Source organism: Molothrus ater, chromosome 1 (assembly GCF_012460135.2).
Source record: "Molothrus ater isolate BHLD 08-10-18 breed brown headed cowbird chromosome 1, BPBGC_Mater_1.1, whole genome shotgun sequence".
NCBI classification, from domain to species: domain Eukaryota; kingdom Metazoa; phylum Chordata; class Aves; order Passeriformes; family Icteridae; genus Molothrus; species Molothrus ater.
In genome coordinates, this window is record NC_050478.2 from 141,824,524 (window position 1) to 141,840,717 (window position 16,194).

At 43.8% G+C, this 16,194-nt stretch overlaps 1 protein-coding gene across 1 annotated transcript; it reads left to right on the top strand.

Annotated features, from left to right (window-relative positions):
* Positions 1–8,400: 8,400 nt before the first annotated feature.
* On the top strand, positions 8,401–15,702 carry RNF139 (ring finger protein 139). The gene is made up of 2 exons (XM_036397813.2): positions 8,401–8,755; positions 13,648–15,702. Exons 1-2 carry the CDS (start codon positions 8,575–8,577, stop codon positions 15,456–15,458), a joined length of 1,992 nt encoding a protein of 663 aa, XP_036253706.1. The 5' UTR covers positions 8,401–8,574; the 3' UTR covers positions 15,459–15,702.
* Positions 15,703–16,194: the final 492 nt, after the last annotated feature.

A 16,194-nucleotide genomic window follows, 5' to 3' on the forward strand; every position in this document is an offset into this window, starting at 1 on the left:
TCCAGTTACCAGTGGCTGGAACACTAGACAGAATTATTCTACTTCTAAGGAAGTAAAAGGACTGTGTAGCATTCCGGAAAGGATTCAGGAACTGCAAGTCTTTGATAGCTGAGAGAGAGAAATGCCAGGCTATAAAGCAGTATCTAAATTCACTGCATGCCTGTCCTTGCCCCTCCCCATGCCAAAGGTATGGAAGGAAAGAAAGAAATAGCAGAAGAAAGCAAATAATTAACTGAAGATTGTAATTCACTGTCACTTCATAAGGCAAGAAACATCTCCTGCTCATTGTGAGGGTGGATGCTGGGTCAGAAAGGCCAGAGCTGGGAGGAGATGCTGGGTACTATTTGTGACCTGTGTGGGATTCATCCATAGCTATTTCAGAACTGCTCTTACAGAGACAGACACTAAATGTGGGCAGCAGAGGTGCAAGACTGGCACCTGCTCCATCCCTCAGGAGCATGTCCTATGTCTGTGGGGTCAGAGGGATTTGCCTCCCCGAGTGCTTCCTCCCTCCCCCTGTGCATATACAGGTGTAAATCACAGCTTTTGTCTCTTTTCTTTTCTCACAGTTCAAGCCTTACAACGTAAGGCATGTAAGTATTGTTAACATTCCTAGTCTTGACTGTGAATTGTTTGATTCTTACAGCAGCAGAGCACCTGCCTGCCTGGCACAGCTCTGTTCTCCCACAAAACACGCTTGCCATCTTCTGGCCAGGCCACCAAGCATCACGGGGCTGGCTGGAAATGCACTCTCAACTGTCTGTACCACACAGGCTTTCCCAGCTGTTTACACAACCACCCAAGCAAGCAGCTTGAAGTGAAATTTTGCTTTGGGAAGTTCCCTATCAAGAAGAATTAAGCTTTCAAGCCATGCAAAGTTTGTCTTTCTTGATTCATAAAGATTTGCATGAGTTTCAGCTTCTGTATTCATACCTGCAAATATCCTGAGTTTCAGGTTATTTATTCAAAGCTTAAAGAAAACAATTGGACTAAAGCCTGTATTATTATGCTAATTTTACATTTAAACCATAAGTTTTATTGGCTTTTGTAGGAAACCAGTGTTGATCAAAACTGGAGTTACAGTTTTCATTAATAGTTATTGAACACTAACCTTGCAGTGGAAGGTGGTGAGGCTGAACAAAGTTCATGTGGTATCAGGTTCCAACACAAATATTTGATGTGGCTGAAATTAAAGCCAGTGCTATAGTTTGATATTCACCTTGATATCCTCCTCAAACAGGGAGGATCTTTCAGGAAGATCACATCTTCTGCCATGGCAAATCTAGTCTCCTGCATAATTCTGCATTCTCTCTACTTTTGTCTCTCTTATGTTCTCTATGAACACATATCCCCCAGATCAACTCTTCTGAAGACTGAAATCATCCTGAGAGGTGAATCACTTCAGACCAAAAGTATAAAAATTATTCTTTCCAGTATGTAATAACAATAACAATAATAACAGTTATTAGTGTTATTAATACTATTACTATTCTTTTAATGCTACTATAGAGAGCAGCTGACACAGTCAGTTGTTTGCACCTAGCTTTGTATCAGCTAGCTGGTGTTATCTGGCTGCAGGTGCTGGTGACCAGCAGTACAATCTGGTCTGTGAGCTGTTTTCAGCTATCAAGAGCCAGCTAAATTTAGCAGCCCACAGATCAGCAAACAGTTCCTGTTTGGGGCTGTGTGGGCAGAGGACAGGGGAACTAGGGGCAGGCTTGTCCTGTGTGTGACTTCAGAAAGGAGAGCAGAGGTTTTCCACTGTGATTTTTTCCACCAAAGCTCTGTACTGACCGCGGAGTTCAGTGAGACTGGGAATGGCAGCGTGAAGCTCAAGGCAGAGGCAAGGCTGGCAGGCAGGCTCAGCTCAGGGTGACAGGAGTATCACAGATGACATTTCCTCTGCAAGGCAGGGTTTGCAGGAAGACCACATTTTCTGCTGTGCCATGGCCAGTTCCCAGTAAAATCCTGATTCTCTCCACTTCTGTCTTCCACAAAACAAGTAGCACAAATAGTAAAATGAATGTCAAGTTCCACACTAAAGGAACTTGCCTTGCCCTCTGTTATTTCACTTTGTAAATCAGCAGTTCTATAACTGCATTCCAGCTGTTACTAAATATCTGAGCAAATACTGAATTAGAATAAGCAGATCTTGCATTTCAGTGATACAAACTCCCCACATACAGCCATGCATCACCTTGTAAGGGGAAAAAATGTTGAGTGTAATGTATAATTAATCTCCTTAGCTGCAAAAAACAATGTATAGTGCAAGGTACAGCTGTTACTTTATTTGTTGCTTCAAAGGGAAAATTTTCATTAATGAGTTTAAAAATTAACACAAGAGCTGCATTTTATTTCTTACATTTACAACTGCCTAACACAAAGCATGGCTGAGGCCAGAAAAACTGCTGTGATGGCAGCATGTGCTTTTCCATGTGCTCCACACAATAACACAATCATTTCCATTCCTCCCTCTCAGGCACACCATTTCTGAGCTGCTGTCTGGCAATTGAAAAAATGTGCTGCACCAGCTGTCAGGGTGTTCCAGCTTCCTGGCTGTTTTAGCAGATACATTTTTCTTTGAACAAATAGATACTGAACTTCCATTACAAGAAGTAATAGTCAGTAACAGCTACAGAACAGAAACTAATATTAAAATACAGAAATACTAGAAATATAATGAATATTAATTCCTAGGAAAAATTTCTAGCATCTGGTCTGAGATACTTTTAAAATATTTTACTTCTTGAACATTCTAGACCTGCTTTTACTGAGTATGCAATTTGTAGGAAAGCATGCTGGTTTTTTTCTATGGATCAATAACAGGATTAGGGAGTTGGGAAAACCACTAAGAAAGGGGATGATACGCAACAGGCAAGCTCATAATACTGCCTCTCTCAAGCAAGATGCACTCAAACACTCGAAAACAATGGCAGGAGACAAAAGAACACATGGCAAAAATGAGAAAAAAAGGGATCTTCATTCTTTTGGTTCCTGCTTGCTTAGTTATATCTTCAAATCAGGCCTGTAATACAGAGTCAGCAGCTCTGGGAAAGAAGGTAAATCTCTGTAGCAGAGCTGCAATGTGTGTGTGGAGACTTAGGAAAGACAGATATTTCTCCGTGTAGTGCTTGGAAAACAAAACAACCCAACAAGGATCAGGAGGGATCTGGGAGGAGCAATCTAAAGGGCTGCATTTCCCAGAGCCTGGCCGAGAGGGGATGGGGAGCCGAGGAGGCCGGAGGGGAACGCTGCCGGGGCACGGTGCCTCGGGCAGGGGCTGGGCAGGGCCCACGCTGTCCTCCAGAGCATCCCTGCTGGAGCAGGAGACACGCAGCAAGGGGGCTGCACTCCTGAGACACATTCCTTGTGTCCCTCTTGTCTCCTTGCTAAGAATGCTGGTCAGAGTTAGGAAATGAGACAAGTGTGCCAATGAGCAACTGTTCATAGAGTTGTTCTCTTAGCCTCTTTTTATTTTCACAGAAGGCAAAGGCCAAAGGTCTTTTATCTGCACAGTTTTGTTCTGTAGAAATTTGCAAAGCCATATGTTACATACATTGTGCAGATAAGAAATCAAAATCAATCCTTCACACAAACAAGTTATTACAATTTGGTTTGCTACATGCTAACTATAAGTAAATCTCTTTCTGCTTTGTTAGCATCTTTTAAGACATGCTATCTAAGCCCATGGCATTTAGCTGTAGAGAAGGAGTAAAACCTAAACTTAATAACTAATCTTAACCACATGGATTTTTGTAGGGAAATCCTTAATATGTTCAGAAGATCCCTGGGTCAATAACTATATTTACAGGTTTTATCTCAGCTTTTAAAATATTACTTTGGTTTGCCTTTTTCTCTTCAGAAGAAGACACAGATATAAACTGCTCCTGGGTAAAGACTAGTGATGTTGTTAATAAAAATATTAGAAATACTCACATGAGTGTAAATAATTTCTATTGAATTTTAGGCAGCAATATGTTCACTCATCTTTCAATATTTTGCCATTACTGCATTGGCAGTGCCCTCTATGCAGGTCTGTCTACCCTGAACACCAGAGATGTAGGAGAGCTGTGCATCTTCGTGCCTGGGCAGGCACTTTGCCGTCCCAGCAGCGCTCACACCAACAGCACCAGGCAGAGCTGGGGCACAGGCTGTTCTCTGCAGGAGCCACAGAGCTGCTCACCAGGCACAGCTGCAGCTCAGTCCACCAAAGCCCACATTAATAAAACATTGATATTTGGCTTTTTAAAAATGCAGATCACTCTATTTAATGCAAGAAGATCATCTTAGGAGAAGAAAATCCACATTAGGTTCCCTTCATGAGCCTTTGGTTTTTGTTTCAGTCCAAAATACAGATATCCTTAGTGATCATAATGAAAAACTTAACAAAAAGAAAGATAGATTGTACAGAGCTTTATTCTTATACGAGGAATGCAATACAATATCAGAGAATTCACTGTGAAAGGTCTCTGGAAAGGAGAAATGAAATTTGGGAATAGTTAATGGATTGCTACACACATTGCAAACTAAAACACAGTTGACATGCACATTTGCACTGTTTTTCCTAGGAGACAACTGTTTTCATTCTTACAAAAATTACTGTTACTGAATCAGGCTAAATTTACACAGTGTGTTTCAAGGCAAAGGTATTATGTGCATTTAGTTTTTCAGGATCTTGTCATTAGGGAAAAAAAAAAAAAAAAAGCTAAGCCTCTTAAAACCCTCCCTGCATTTTTATTCTTTTTAATTATCAAAATGTGATTTTTGTAAGACCATGTGATTTTTCACTATCCAATGTGAGCACTTGTATTAATCCAATAAAGCCTTTGGCTCAAAGGGATCATGAAAGCATTTAAGCAAATGGGGGAGTTTCAAGAAATCTAAAGTTGTTTTGCTAAAAAGTGGGTTTAGATTTGGTCATATTATATAGGCACAGCCTCTAAGCAGGGTCTCAGCAGACTGACATAGAAAATAGGCTGTTCTACCATTCCAGAAGATAATTAAAATTCTCTTATGTCCAGTTAATTCAAGGCATGTGACTTATACAGCTGATAATTTGCATTTATGCAGTTCCTCTTGTTCTAAAAATCTCAGATGAAAAAAATGCTAACAGTTTTTGTAAAAAAATCATATTAATTTTGACCACTCCAAACTATCAAAAATACCTCAACAATCATTTTTACATGACAGAGTAAACCCCAACCTTCTGCCACATACCATAAAGAACATCAAAGAATTCCAGTGACTTGTTATTGAAATAGACTGATCTGCATCTGTCTGACTCAGCCTCTTACATGAGGTGTATTAAGTTATTCTGAAACTATTTTTGAATATTACGTTCTTATTTATTATGAAACAGCTCCCTAGGGCTTGTTCTTTTGTGCTGCTGTGTCCTGGGTGTGGGCCTGACACCTGACACCAAACCAGGGCAGGTACACCCTGTCCCAGTGACACTCCAGGGAACAACCTTCATCCTGAGCCAGCACTATTTCCCCTTAACAATTCATCTATACAGACAAATAAAGCAGCTTTCTTCTTAATTTGTATGTTAGTTATGAATGAGAAATTGAAGAATTCCTCAACCAAGGAAACTTTTTTTGATGCATTAATAGAAATGTACTGGGAAGAGTATTTAACCCTCAAATATACAAAGAAGTTGAGACTGCATTTAACTCTCAAAATTATATGCCAGGTTTTCCTGCACTTGTGTCTATGACTGAAGTGATTTCAGCAGAGGTGTGCTTGTGAAACAACACTGAATTTGGTTTATTATTCTATTTGAGGCGCGGTGGTGCAAATTGCAAAATGAAATATATCCAGTAGATGTCATCATCCTGCATCCATGTGCCTGATAATCCAGTTTAGATTTACCTTTTTTTAATTGAACTGAAATCAAAAGTAGGAGTCCTAACAGAAATAAGTTTTCTGAAAAAATTGTGTAAAACATACTCATTTGATGTGATGCACCTTACTAACACTAAGATTTCTGGAATATTTACAACCTGGAAGAGTTCTTGCACAAAGTAATTTGCAGACATCCGTGACTGCACTTACATGCCCAAATAACATCTGTAAAATATGTCAGTAAATACATGTATTTAAACCTGAAAATCCATTTAATGGGTTCCATTTAATCCACATGTCCTTAAAGCAATATAAATATTGTTTTACAGCATCACCTCTGATCCTGAAGCCTGTACTGCAAAAATAGATTTAAGATCCTCTTTACAGATGAGAATAGGGTTAAATTAAATGAAGTTGAAAGGGCTTTGGGAGGTCAGGTAATTTCATTTCCATAAATAGCGCTTTGAGTTGTTCATTTCTTGAAATTAATATCTTCATATATATTACTGGGATTTATCAAGTACTCTAATGTGCTTGATTTACATTGTTTTTAATTTCAGATCAAATACTGTTATTTACATTCAGCAGATTTATACTTAGTTGAGGAGCAAAATTATTCAGGCAAGTCCGAATCACTGTGATTCAGCCATCTTCAAACGTTTTCACATTTTAAACCCTGACCTCTATTATTTGCTGTGGGGAGACTTACTAGGTCAGAGTAATGCCTCTCAGTATGTGATTAAAACATGCACTTTGTCCACGTCCATGGATTTTGTAATACAATCCTTTAGCAATCTGGCAACATTTCTGGCTTTGTTAGCTGGGCCATTGCTTAGGAAAATTCCTGTGCAATACTGTTGTGGTCTGATCCAAACCCCTTTGGAAACAATAGAAAGGCTTCCAAGGGCTTAAGCCATAGACAAATGAGGTTCATGCAAAGGCTGAGCCCCAGCAGGTGAAGCAGCAGGCAGACACTGCTGGGAAATTGCAGCATGGCAGATGCCAACAGGCTCACAAGCTCATCTCAGTTGTGTCCTGGAACTTTTAATTCCCACAAGGGCTGGGGTGGGAAATGTCCCAGTTTCAGATGGGCTAACACTGTTACACATTGCTTTCAATTTAGTAATAATTTCTTTATTTAGTAAAAATGGTACAATCACAGGGTTAAAGGGTTGGAATGGACCTTAAAGATCATCTAGTCCCAACCTGGTAGGGACACCTACCTTTAGACCAGGTTGCTCAGAGCCCCATCCAACCTGGCTCTGAGCACTGACAGAGTTGGGGACGCCACAAACTCCCTGAGGAACCTGTTCCACTGTCTCACCATCCTCACAGTGGAAAATTTCTTCTTTATGTTTACCCTAAATTTTTCCTCTTTTAATTCGTATCCATTACTCCTTGTCCTATCACTACAGCTCTTGATGAAATATCAAGGCAGCTTGAAGTTTCCAATTGCCCTTGTAATCTGTGGCTTCCGTGAAAATGCATGAGGAAGGAGAGAGGATTTGAAAGGAAAATGCCTTTCTTCCTCCGACCCTTCTCTATGGTTATGCATTGGCTAGGACAGGTCTTGTGCATCCCACTCAAGAGAAATGGGAATTCTGATTAAAGCCCATTTCATCAGGCTGCACAGCTCCCTGACAGCCCTGGGCGGTACCGAGCTCCAACATTCCCGGACAGCGCGGGGCAAAGCAGCAGCCGTGAGAAGCGCTGCGGGATGGGGACGCGGGGCTGACCCGTCCCGAGGGGCTGCAGCACGAACCCGCCTCTTTACGGCTAGCAGGGGATTCCTGCCATGAGGCTGGGCTTTAGGGGCACTTTAGGGACACAAGGAGCCGAAGCGCTCATGCGACCAGGCCCGCTGCCATGCCGTCATTTGAGCCAGGGCGTGCCCTCACGGGCAGGGAGGCCAGCGGCACCCGGGATTGTATCAGGAACAGCGTGACCGGCAGGAGCGGGCAGTGACTGTCCTCTGGCACTCCGTGCTGCGGTCACAGCCCCGCCGCTGTGTCCAGTGCTGGGGCCAGTTCTGGGCCCCTCAGTTCCAGAAGGACACTGAGGGGCTGGAGTGTGTCCAGAGAGGGGCAGCAGAGCTGGGGAAGGGGCTGGAGCACCAGGAGCAGCTGAGGTTGCTGGGGGCGTTCAGCGTGGAGAAAAGGAGATGCAAGGGGGATCTTAGAGCTTTCTAGAACTCCCTGAAAGGAGGCTGTAGCCAGGTGCGGGTCCCACGAAAGGAGCGATAGGATGAGAGAAAATGGCCTTAAGCTGCGCCAGAGGAGGTGTAGGTTGGACATCAGAAGTTTTTCAGAGAAAGACTGCTCAGACGGTAGAATGGGCTGCCCCGGGAAGCGGTGGGGTCACGGTCCCTGGAGGTGTTTGAGGAAAGCCCGGGGGCGGCCCTCAGGGCGCTGCGCAGGTCACGGCCCGGCCCCGGCCGCTCCGTGCCCTTCCCCAACCCAACCGACCCCGGCAGTCCCGGGGGCGGGGCTGCGCATGCGCCCCCTCGGCGCGGCCCCGCCCCCGAGCCGGCGGGCGGCGCTGCCGCGGGCGCGCGCAGGAACATGGAGGTGGCGGCGCGGGCGAGCCGGGCGCGCCGGGCGGCGGGCGCGGGGCGGTAGCGGCTCCCGGCCGCCCTCCCTCCCTCCCTTCAGCCCTCCCTTCCTTCGCTCCCGCCCCCTCCGCTCCTCCAGCGGCGGAGAGAGGCGGCCCGCCTGCCCCCCCGCGCAGGGCATGGCGGCCCCGGGCCCTCCGCGGCTGCCCCAGCTGCGGCTGGGCCCGCGGCTGCGGGCCGGGCTGGAGGTCGCGCTGCGGGTGCCGAGCCTGTTCCTCATCGACGCCATCTTCAACTCGGCCCCGCTGCCGGGCGGCTCCGTGAGCGCCGCGCTGCTGGGCGCGCTGCTGCGGCTGCTGGGTGAGACGCTTTCCCTTCTTCCCCTCCCGAGAGACACGGACCGTGCCCCGCCGGCCCCGCTCACTCGGCGGGCACGGCGCGGCCGCCGCTGCTCCCCGCCCCTCACCCGCGCCTGGCTGCTGCTGCTAGTGCCGCGGCCCGGCTCTCCCCTTCCCCCGTCCCCGATTCCCGTCCCCACCGGCTCCTATTGCCACCGCCGAGCCCCTGCTCGGCCGCCTGGGCTGGATCATCACCTCGGCCCCTCGTGCCCGCTCCGGGCCCCGTTCACCCCCCCCAGTCTGTCTCCCCGGCTCCTTCCGCCTCCTCCTGCTCCCGTAGCGGTGCAAGGATCCGGCGAGGGCTCGGGGCTGTGACCCCCCCTCCTGCTCTGGGGGCTTTGAGGGCGGAAGACGTGTGACTTAGTGGGTATAGGGTTTTCATGTGGTTTTTTAAAAAACCCTTTGGATAGCGTGATGTCTTCCTGAAATACTCTGTTAAAGCCTTATTTTGGAAACAGCAGTTCAGAAGTGCCGGGAATTTGGTTCCCAGAGGAAAGAGAAGCCTCTTGAAACTTGCCAATGGTTATTTTCAAGCTTTTGTTTTTTTCTTCCCATGATGGATGAAAGTCAGTGGTATAACTAGGTGATACTGTTTCCAATGTCGTTAGCTTGGGTTCTTCCACAGCCTCGGCTCGGTGGAGTCCCGTTCAGTGAGCTGCTGTACAGGTGATACCGTGCTGCGGATCATGTTTTGGAGCTGGCGACCCTGAGGCAGAAAGGAGAACACAAATCAAGTTATTGTTTCGGTTTTATTTGGGTTTTTTTTTGCAGGCCCGAGAGAGATGGATTTTATTTGACGTTTATAGTAGAAGAAAAACAGGAAGGAAATAGGCAATACAGCTTTTGGGGCAGGAAGCAGAGAAGAGAGGGTTAAAGGAAATGTGCACAGTGAGAAGTGTGGTGTGACTGCATCACACAAGTCGAGGAGCAGAGGGGGAAAAAGTAAACAATAACCTATAGCAAGGCAGCAGGAGAGGAGAGCAAAGGAAGGAGGTAACAAAACACAGCAGGTGTTTTATTTTGATTTTTTACATTTATTATATGCTTTATGTTTATTATTATTGCTTTGGTTAAGAGTGCCAGGGGAAGTCCATGCTCACATGAGAAGCGATGCTGAGGAGGACCTAAGTTGCCTCCTGTGCCTGCTGTGCCATGAGTATGATGTGTCTGGGATGGGGAGCAGGGGTTCTTTCCCCCCTGCTTCCCATTTTCTTGACCTTTTGTTCAACACTTATGGAATTGCTAGGCGTGATAATTCCTTTTTTAAAAAATTGCATTGCAGTGCCTCACCAACTTAATTTTAGGAGCCCTTCATCATATGATCCAGATGCTGTAAGAAGAGCATCAAAATTAATCCCACCTGTGTAAATGAGTGGTGGATATGTTGTTCAGTGATGTCCCTTAAGTGTGTGGTATTGGGATTGAGGTTTGCATTTATATGAGCACTTTTCTGGAAGGGGTTGGGCAAGAAGTGGGTAATTTTTGCCTTCTGCAAAAAAGCTTTGGAAATGTTTTATGCCAAGAAACTTCTCCCGAACATTTAGGAAAGGATCTGTGGTTCTTGGCATTCCAAAATTGAAGATTAAAATGTAGGCACCTAAAGATGATCTTAAACACCTTCCATGTGGTTCAGACAATAAAATGCTTTTGCATGTTTTTTTCTCATCTGAATTTAAGGATTACAGGGTTGGGGTTTTGCTGCTGTTAGGAAAGTGATATAGTTATTTTGGATCATTCTGTATTAAATAATGGGAAAATGTCCTTTTACTTACCATTTGCAGACTTTGAAGTACTGATCCAAACTTTCCCTGTAGCATAATAGCAGAGGATAAATGGGCAATCTGTCCACCAGACACAAAGATTGAAGCTCTGGAGAGATGGATGATTTTTGGAGGTGATGTTAAACAGTTCTGAAATATTCTGGGAGTACAGCTCTTCAGGAATGCTAATAGAGATCTGCGTGGGTGTTACAAAGTTTTACAGCAGGATTCCTTGGTCTGATTCTTCCATCACTCTCTACACAAGTAAATAGAGTTATACATGGCACAGAACCAACTTCCACAGCTGGAGCACGTTTCCTTTCCTGTTTTTGGTTAACCTTGCTTTGTCCCCAATGCAATGTTTACCTTTTGTATCTTTGCACTGGGTTTAAGTATCTCAATTCCAGCAGAGCCACCACCTCCAGGAGTGTGTGACTGTCACCTCAGACAGCAGTCCCTTCTTAGTGAGGACACTGAGTTTTGAGAAGGGTTCTATAAACACTTGAGTCTGCAGAAAGATGTGGAAGTAAACAGAATGACTGGAGCTAGGGAAAAATAGTTTGGCAGGTCCACATGAACGAAGTGCTGATGTGTAAAAGTGATTGTCCCCTGCACATGACTGAAAGTTGAATCCTAAGTGCTGGGCTGCTATAAAGATACTGACAAATTTCAGGATTTAAAGGAAAAAGAATGAGACAGAGACATTCATTGTAACACAAAGAAGTTTTTAAAAGTAAGCACAGCGTGGTTTGGTTCAGTGCTGTGTTTGGAGGCCATACTGGGACAGTTGGCAATGGGGTGGCACAAGTAGAAATAGTAAAGATGAGTAGAGAGACAAACCTTATCAAAGGAGGAACTGCAGCATTTCCTAGCAGAGGGAAAATGGAAAAAGACTTACTGCTTTGAAGGGCACAGGGCAGGGCAAGTCTTCTCATGTTGAGATGGACCAAGTGACATAAATGGAGATGGGGGAAAGGAGTGCTCACTGTCCCTTCTGAGATCTGTTACCTCTTAGGGTCTTTTGAGTTTCCTTCAGTGAGTCTTGACTTTTCCTATATGGATTAACAGAGACATGCTGTACTTTTTGTTAGTGCCTCTTCAGAGGAACCAGTAGGACAAGCTCTATTGACTCACTGTTGTACTGTTTTTAGAGATGTGTCTTGCATGTGAAACGTCAGTGTTTTAGGATGACCTGCAGTATCTAAATACAGGCCTGTTACTGCCACTGCAAGGCACAAAAATAGGTTTTGTTAAGGCGTGTTTCAGAGCAGCCTGCTTACTGCAAAATGCATCTCCTTTGGCTCAAATGATCAGAATTACATAAATAATGACCTTGCACAGGCATGTGAGCCTTTTCTGTGACTCCTGAGAAAAGACAAAGGCTACAAACTTGTCAGCAGTATTGGCTTTCCTAAAGATGTTTGTGGTGGTTAAAATGACAAGGTAGCTGTCAAGCGTCTTTTGTAGAAAGTGCTGCATGGAACCAATATTCAGCTTTTCCTGGAAGAACTGAGCTACGATGCAAGGGGCTTTCTGAAAACTGATAGAGGCTTTTCCTCAGTCCACTTCACACAGTTACCAGGTTAATGATTGATTAAGGAGAATGTATTAATATCAGCCAGTGCTACTGGCAAGGAATATTGTTCAGGCAAATTCATAACTTTATTTGTAGCCTGCCTTTTGCAGTTGATTCATGTTGGTCCTCTCCCTTCTTCTCAATCCTCCAGGATCTGAAGGTGGTTTGAGGTTTTTTTGTATATTTTTGTGTGTTTGGTTGTTGTTTTTTTTTTTGTTTGTTTTTTTTTTTAATCAAATGCTATTTCAAAGATTTTATTTTCTTGATCAAGAGGCTATGGCTTAATTTTTTTTAAACACTTGTTAATGGTGGATTTAGAACAGCCTAAACTGTCAGAGAAGACCGATGCTGCCCTCCAGCAGAAAGAGGATTACTCTTAATTTCATTGCTTTTAATGCAGAGATTGAAAGCAACTTAGAATCAAATATAAGTTGTAGAGATAGAAATCTCTCCAAACTGGTTTGGATGAGAAAGCAATTACATAGGGTGGAAGCTGATTGAGAAGTCCAAAACAAAGGCAGTGTGTTTCCTGAAAAAGAAACTGTTTAAGGAAATTTATCTAGTGCTAAGTGCTTTTTAATTTAACACCTCTTAGGGCAGAGCTCTCACCTATGTGGTGCACAGTGATGGAATTCATAAATTACACTACAGAAGTTTACTACAGGGACATGTAACCCCAAACTCCCAAAGCTGCAATTGCTCTGATGGGATTTCTCATAGGAAGGTGCAGACTTCCCAGGCATGGTCAAGATGTGGTCGTGGTCAGTATGAGGGAGAGGTTAGCAAACAGGAATTTCTAGGCCTAAGTCTGGCTTATAACAAGACAGACAAGTTTGTTCTGGCATTGGCAAAGAGGCAATTGGTGCAGTTTTGGATTCTGTGCACAAAAGCTATATACTGTGGAAGGTGTTCCTCATGTGACCTTTGTCACCACTCACCAGAAATAAAAGCAAACTGAAAGGAAATGGAAGTGCCTTCCCTACAGCAAAGTACAGCAATTTTTCACTATTTCCCATTAAAGAGTTTAACTAAAGGGTTTTGGTTACTTATCTTCAGTACTCCAACTTAGACAGCTGTAGTTGAGTGCCTTGCTCAAGTGAATTAGGGGACTTAGTAAACCTTACTCATTTTTTTTATGAGTTTTCCTTATAAAGGTGATGCTTTATCTGTTGGAGTTTTTTTGGTTTATTTTTAGAACTTGTCTACCCTTGGATTTCAGGACTAAGGCTGAAAGGCTGGGAGTTTTCACTATTCTAGTCTAAAACTGCAACAAACTTCATAGTAATTGTGATTTAGGGCTTGCAGTGGCTTTGCATCACTGCTGTAGTGCACAGATGTTAAATGCAGAGATTAACTGGTCCTCTTGCCTGTTCTCTGAAAAGGGCACCACTGGTAATGGAAAGTTACACGTGACTAATGGGGAAGTGATACATTACATAAATGTAGCTCCAGAGCTAGTTGGTTAAAATCTGTTGTTGAACTTCTACTGAGAACTAAATGATTTCAATCTGGTTTTAGGTGTCTTTGTATCCAGCGTTGTTCTGGTCTTACAACAGCGAGCACTTTTCAAGTTCTACATGATCGCCTCAGCGTTTCTGCTGGCTGCAACTTCAGTGTTGGTGAATTACTATGCTGCTTTGCACATAAACTTCTACAGTGCCTACAACACAGCTGCATTCGGAATTCAGATTTTCCCACATAAAGGACCTTCGCTATGGATGGCACTTTCCATCCTTCAGCTTACCTTTGGAATTGGATATGTTACCTTGCTAAACATGCAGTCCATATACTCTCAACTCATCATCCTGGATATACTGATTCCTGTAATTGGCTTGGTTGTTGAATTACCTTTAAATGTCCGGCAAGTACTTGTTTTTATTTCAGGCCTAGTTCTGACACTAAATACCACAGCCATTTTAGCTACAAAAATTAAGTGGTTCTATTATTCGGTACGATACGTTTATCTGCTGGTGAGGCACATGTATCGTATTTATGGATTACAGCTATTGATGGAAGACACATGGAAAAGGATTCGGTTTCCAGCTGTACTCCGTGTCTTTTGGCTAACAAGACTTACAGCACAAGCTGTGGTATTAACTTATGTAGTAAAGATGGCTGAAAACAACACAGAAGAAAAATTCTTCTTGATATCATGGGATAACTGTTGGGAACTGATCTGCAGCCTGATCATAAGTGGGTGTGACTCTACTTTAACTGTATTGGGCATGAGTGCCGTCATTTCCTCAATAGCGCATTATTTGGGACTTGGTATCCTGGCCTTCATTGGATCAACTGATGAGGATGACAAAAGGCTTGGGTTTGTAGCCCCCGTCTTGTTTTTCATTTTGGCTCTGCAAACTGGATTAAGTGGGCTGAAACCAGAGGAACGATTAGTTCGCCTGAGTCGAAACATGTGCCTTTTGTTGACCGCAGTCCTGCATTTTATCCATGGAATGACAGACCCTGTGCTGATGTCTCTCAGTGCCTCTCACGTGTCATCGTTCCGCAGACACTTTCCTGTACTGTTTGTCTCCGCTTGCCTTTTCATTCTTCCAGTTCTGCTCAGTTACATCCTCTGGCACCACTATGCACTAAATACTTGGCTTTTTGCAGTCACAGCGTTCTGTGTAGAGCTTTGCCTAAAAGTAATAGTTTCTATCACTGTTTATATATTGTTTATGATTGATGGCTACTATAATGTGCTATGGGAAAAACTTGATGATTATGTCTATTATGTTCGCTCAACTGGCAATATTATTGAGTTTATATTTGGAGTAATCATGTTTGGAAATGGAGCTTACACGATGGTTTTTGAATCGGGAAGCAAGATTCGTGCTTGCATGATGTGTCTGCACGCGTACTTCAACATCTACCTGCAAGCCAAGAATGGCTGGAAGACTTTTATAAACCGCCGCACTGCTGTGAAGAAAATCAACTCGCTTCCAGAGGTGAAAGGAGCTCGGTTACAGGAAATTGATGACGTCTGTGCAATCTGCTACCACGAGTTCACCACCTCTGCGCGCATTACTCCGTGCAACCATTATTTCCACGCACTTTGTCTTCGGAAGTGGCTGTACATTCAGGACACGTGCCCAATGTGCCATCAGAAAGTGTATATTGAGGACAAAGAAAATGCCAATATCTCTAACAACAACGGGTTTGTTGCACCAAATGAAAATCCTGTACGGGTTGCAGAAGAAGCTGCTGATGCTGAAAATGAATTAAATGAAGATAATGACAGTTCTGATAGTGATGAGGAAGATGGCGACTGTGTGGCACAGCACTTGAATGAGACTCTCAATGTTGACTCTAACTCTCTTGGTGATTAGGATGTTCTTTACTAAGCCGTGAGGTATTTGTTCAAGATTGACTCCAACAGAATAAAAGTATCACTTTGTAGTTATTGTACTTAAGCACAACAGCAGTATCTCAATGTTGAGTCTGTGAATGGTGGTTGTTTACTGTGGTGTGTGCTACTGTAAATATACCTCTAATTTTTGCTGGTCTCTTTCATGACCACCTTAAAATTATGTACATTATTGTACATGGAATAAAATGTTTTCACGTTTTTAAGATGGTTGGCAAAAACACTCTTTAATTGAGGTAGTGATAATGCTGTGCCAAAGACTGTATACCAGTAATCCCCAATCAATGTCTTCTGGATGCAAATGAAAAATACTGGTGAAAATAGACTGTTCAGCCGGTCAACTCAGAAAATGAAAGCCTGAGCCAAAGCAGCTTTACTTAAAATTCAGTATTAGCAGAGCTTTATTGCAAAAAAACTAGTGAATTGTGTTTTAAAAAAAAAAATTAAAAATTTAGGTTGGTAGACTTAATGCTATAGCATTTGCATATGTGGAACAAAAGGTGACACTGCTCAGCTTTCTGGTGCAGCAGCAAAGCGCATGCCATGGACGTGTCTGACCCTCCTGAACTGCCAGCAGAGGCTTGAAGTGCTTCACATGTGAATGCAGCAGCCTGGTGCTCAGCCTGTGCCTCCACTGCTAGCTGGAGTTACAGGCATGGCCTGGCCTTGAAGTCAATCCTGAATCTTGACGAAAGGGG

Bases quoted from the DNA above. Each gene is read 5' to 3' on its own strand.
- RNF139 (XM_036397813.2), top strand. From the start codon at position 8,575: ATGGCGGCCCCGGGCCCTCCGCGGCTGCCCCAGCTGCGGCTGGGCCCG. The intron at 8,756-13,647 runs GTGAGACGCTTT...ATCTGGTTTTAG, and splicing joins CGCGCTGCTGCGGCTGCTGG to GTGTCTTTGTATCCAGCGTT.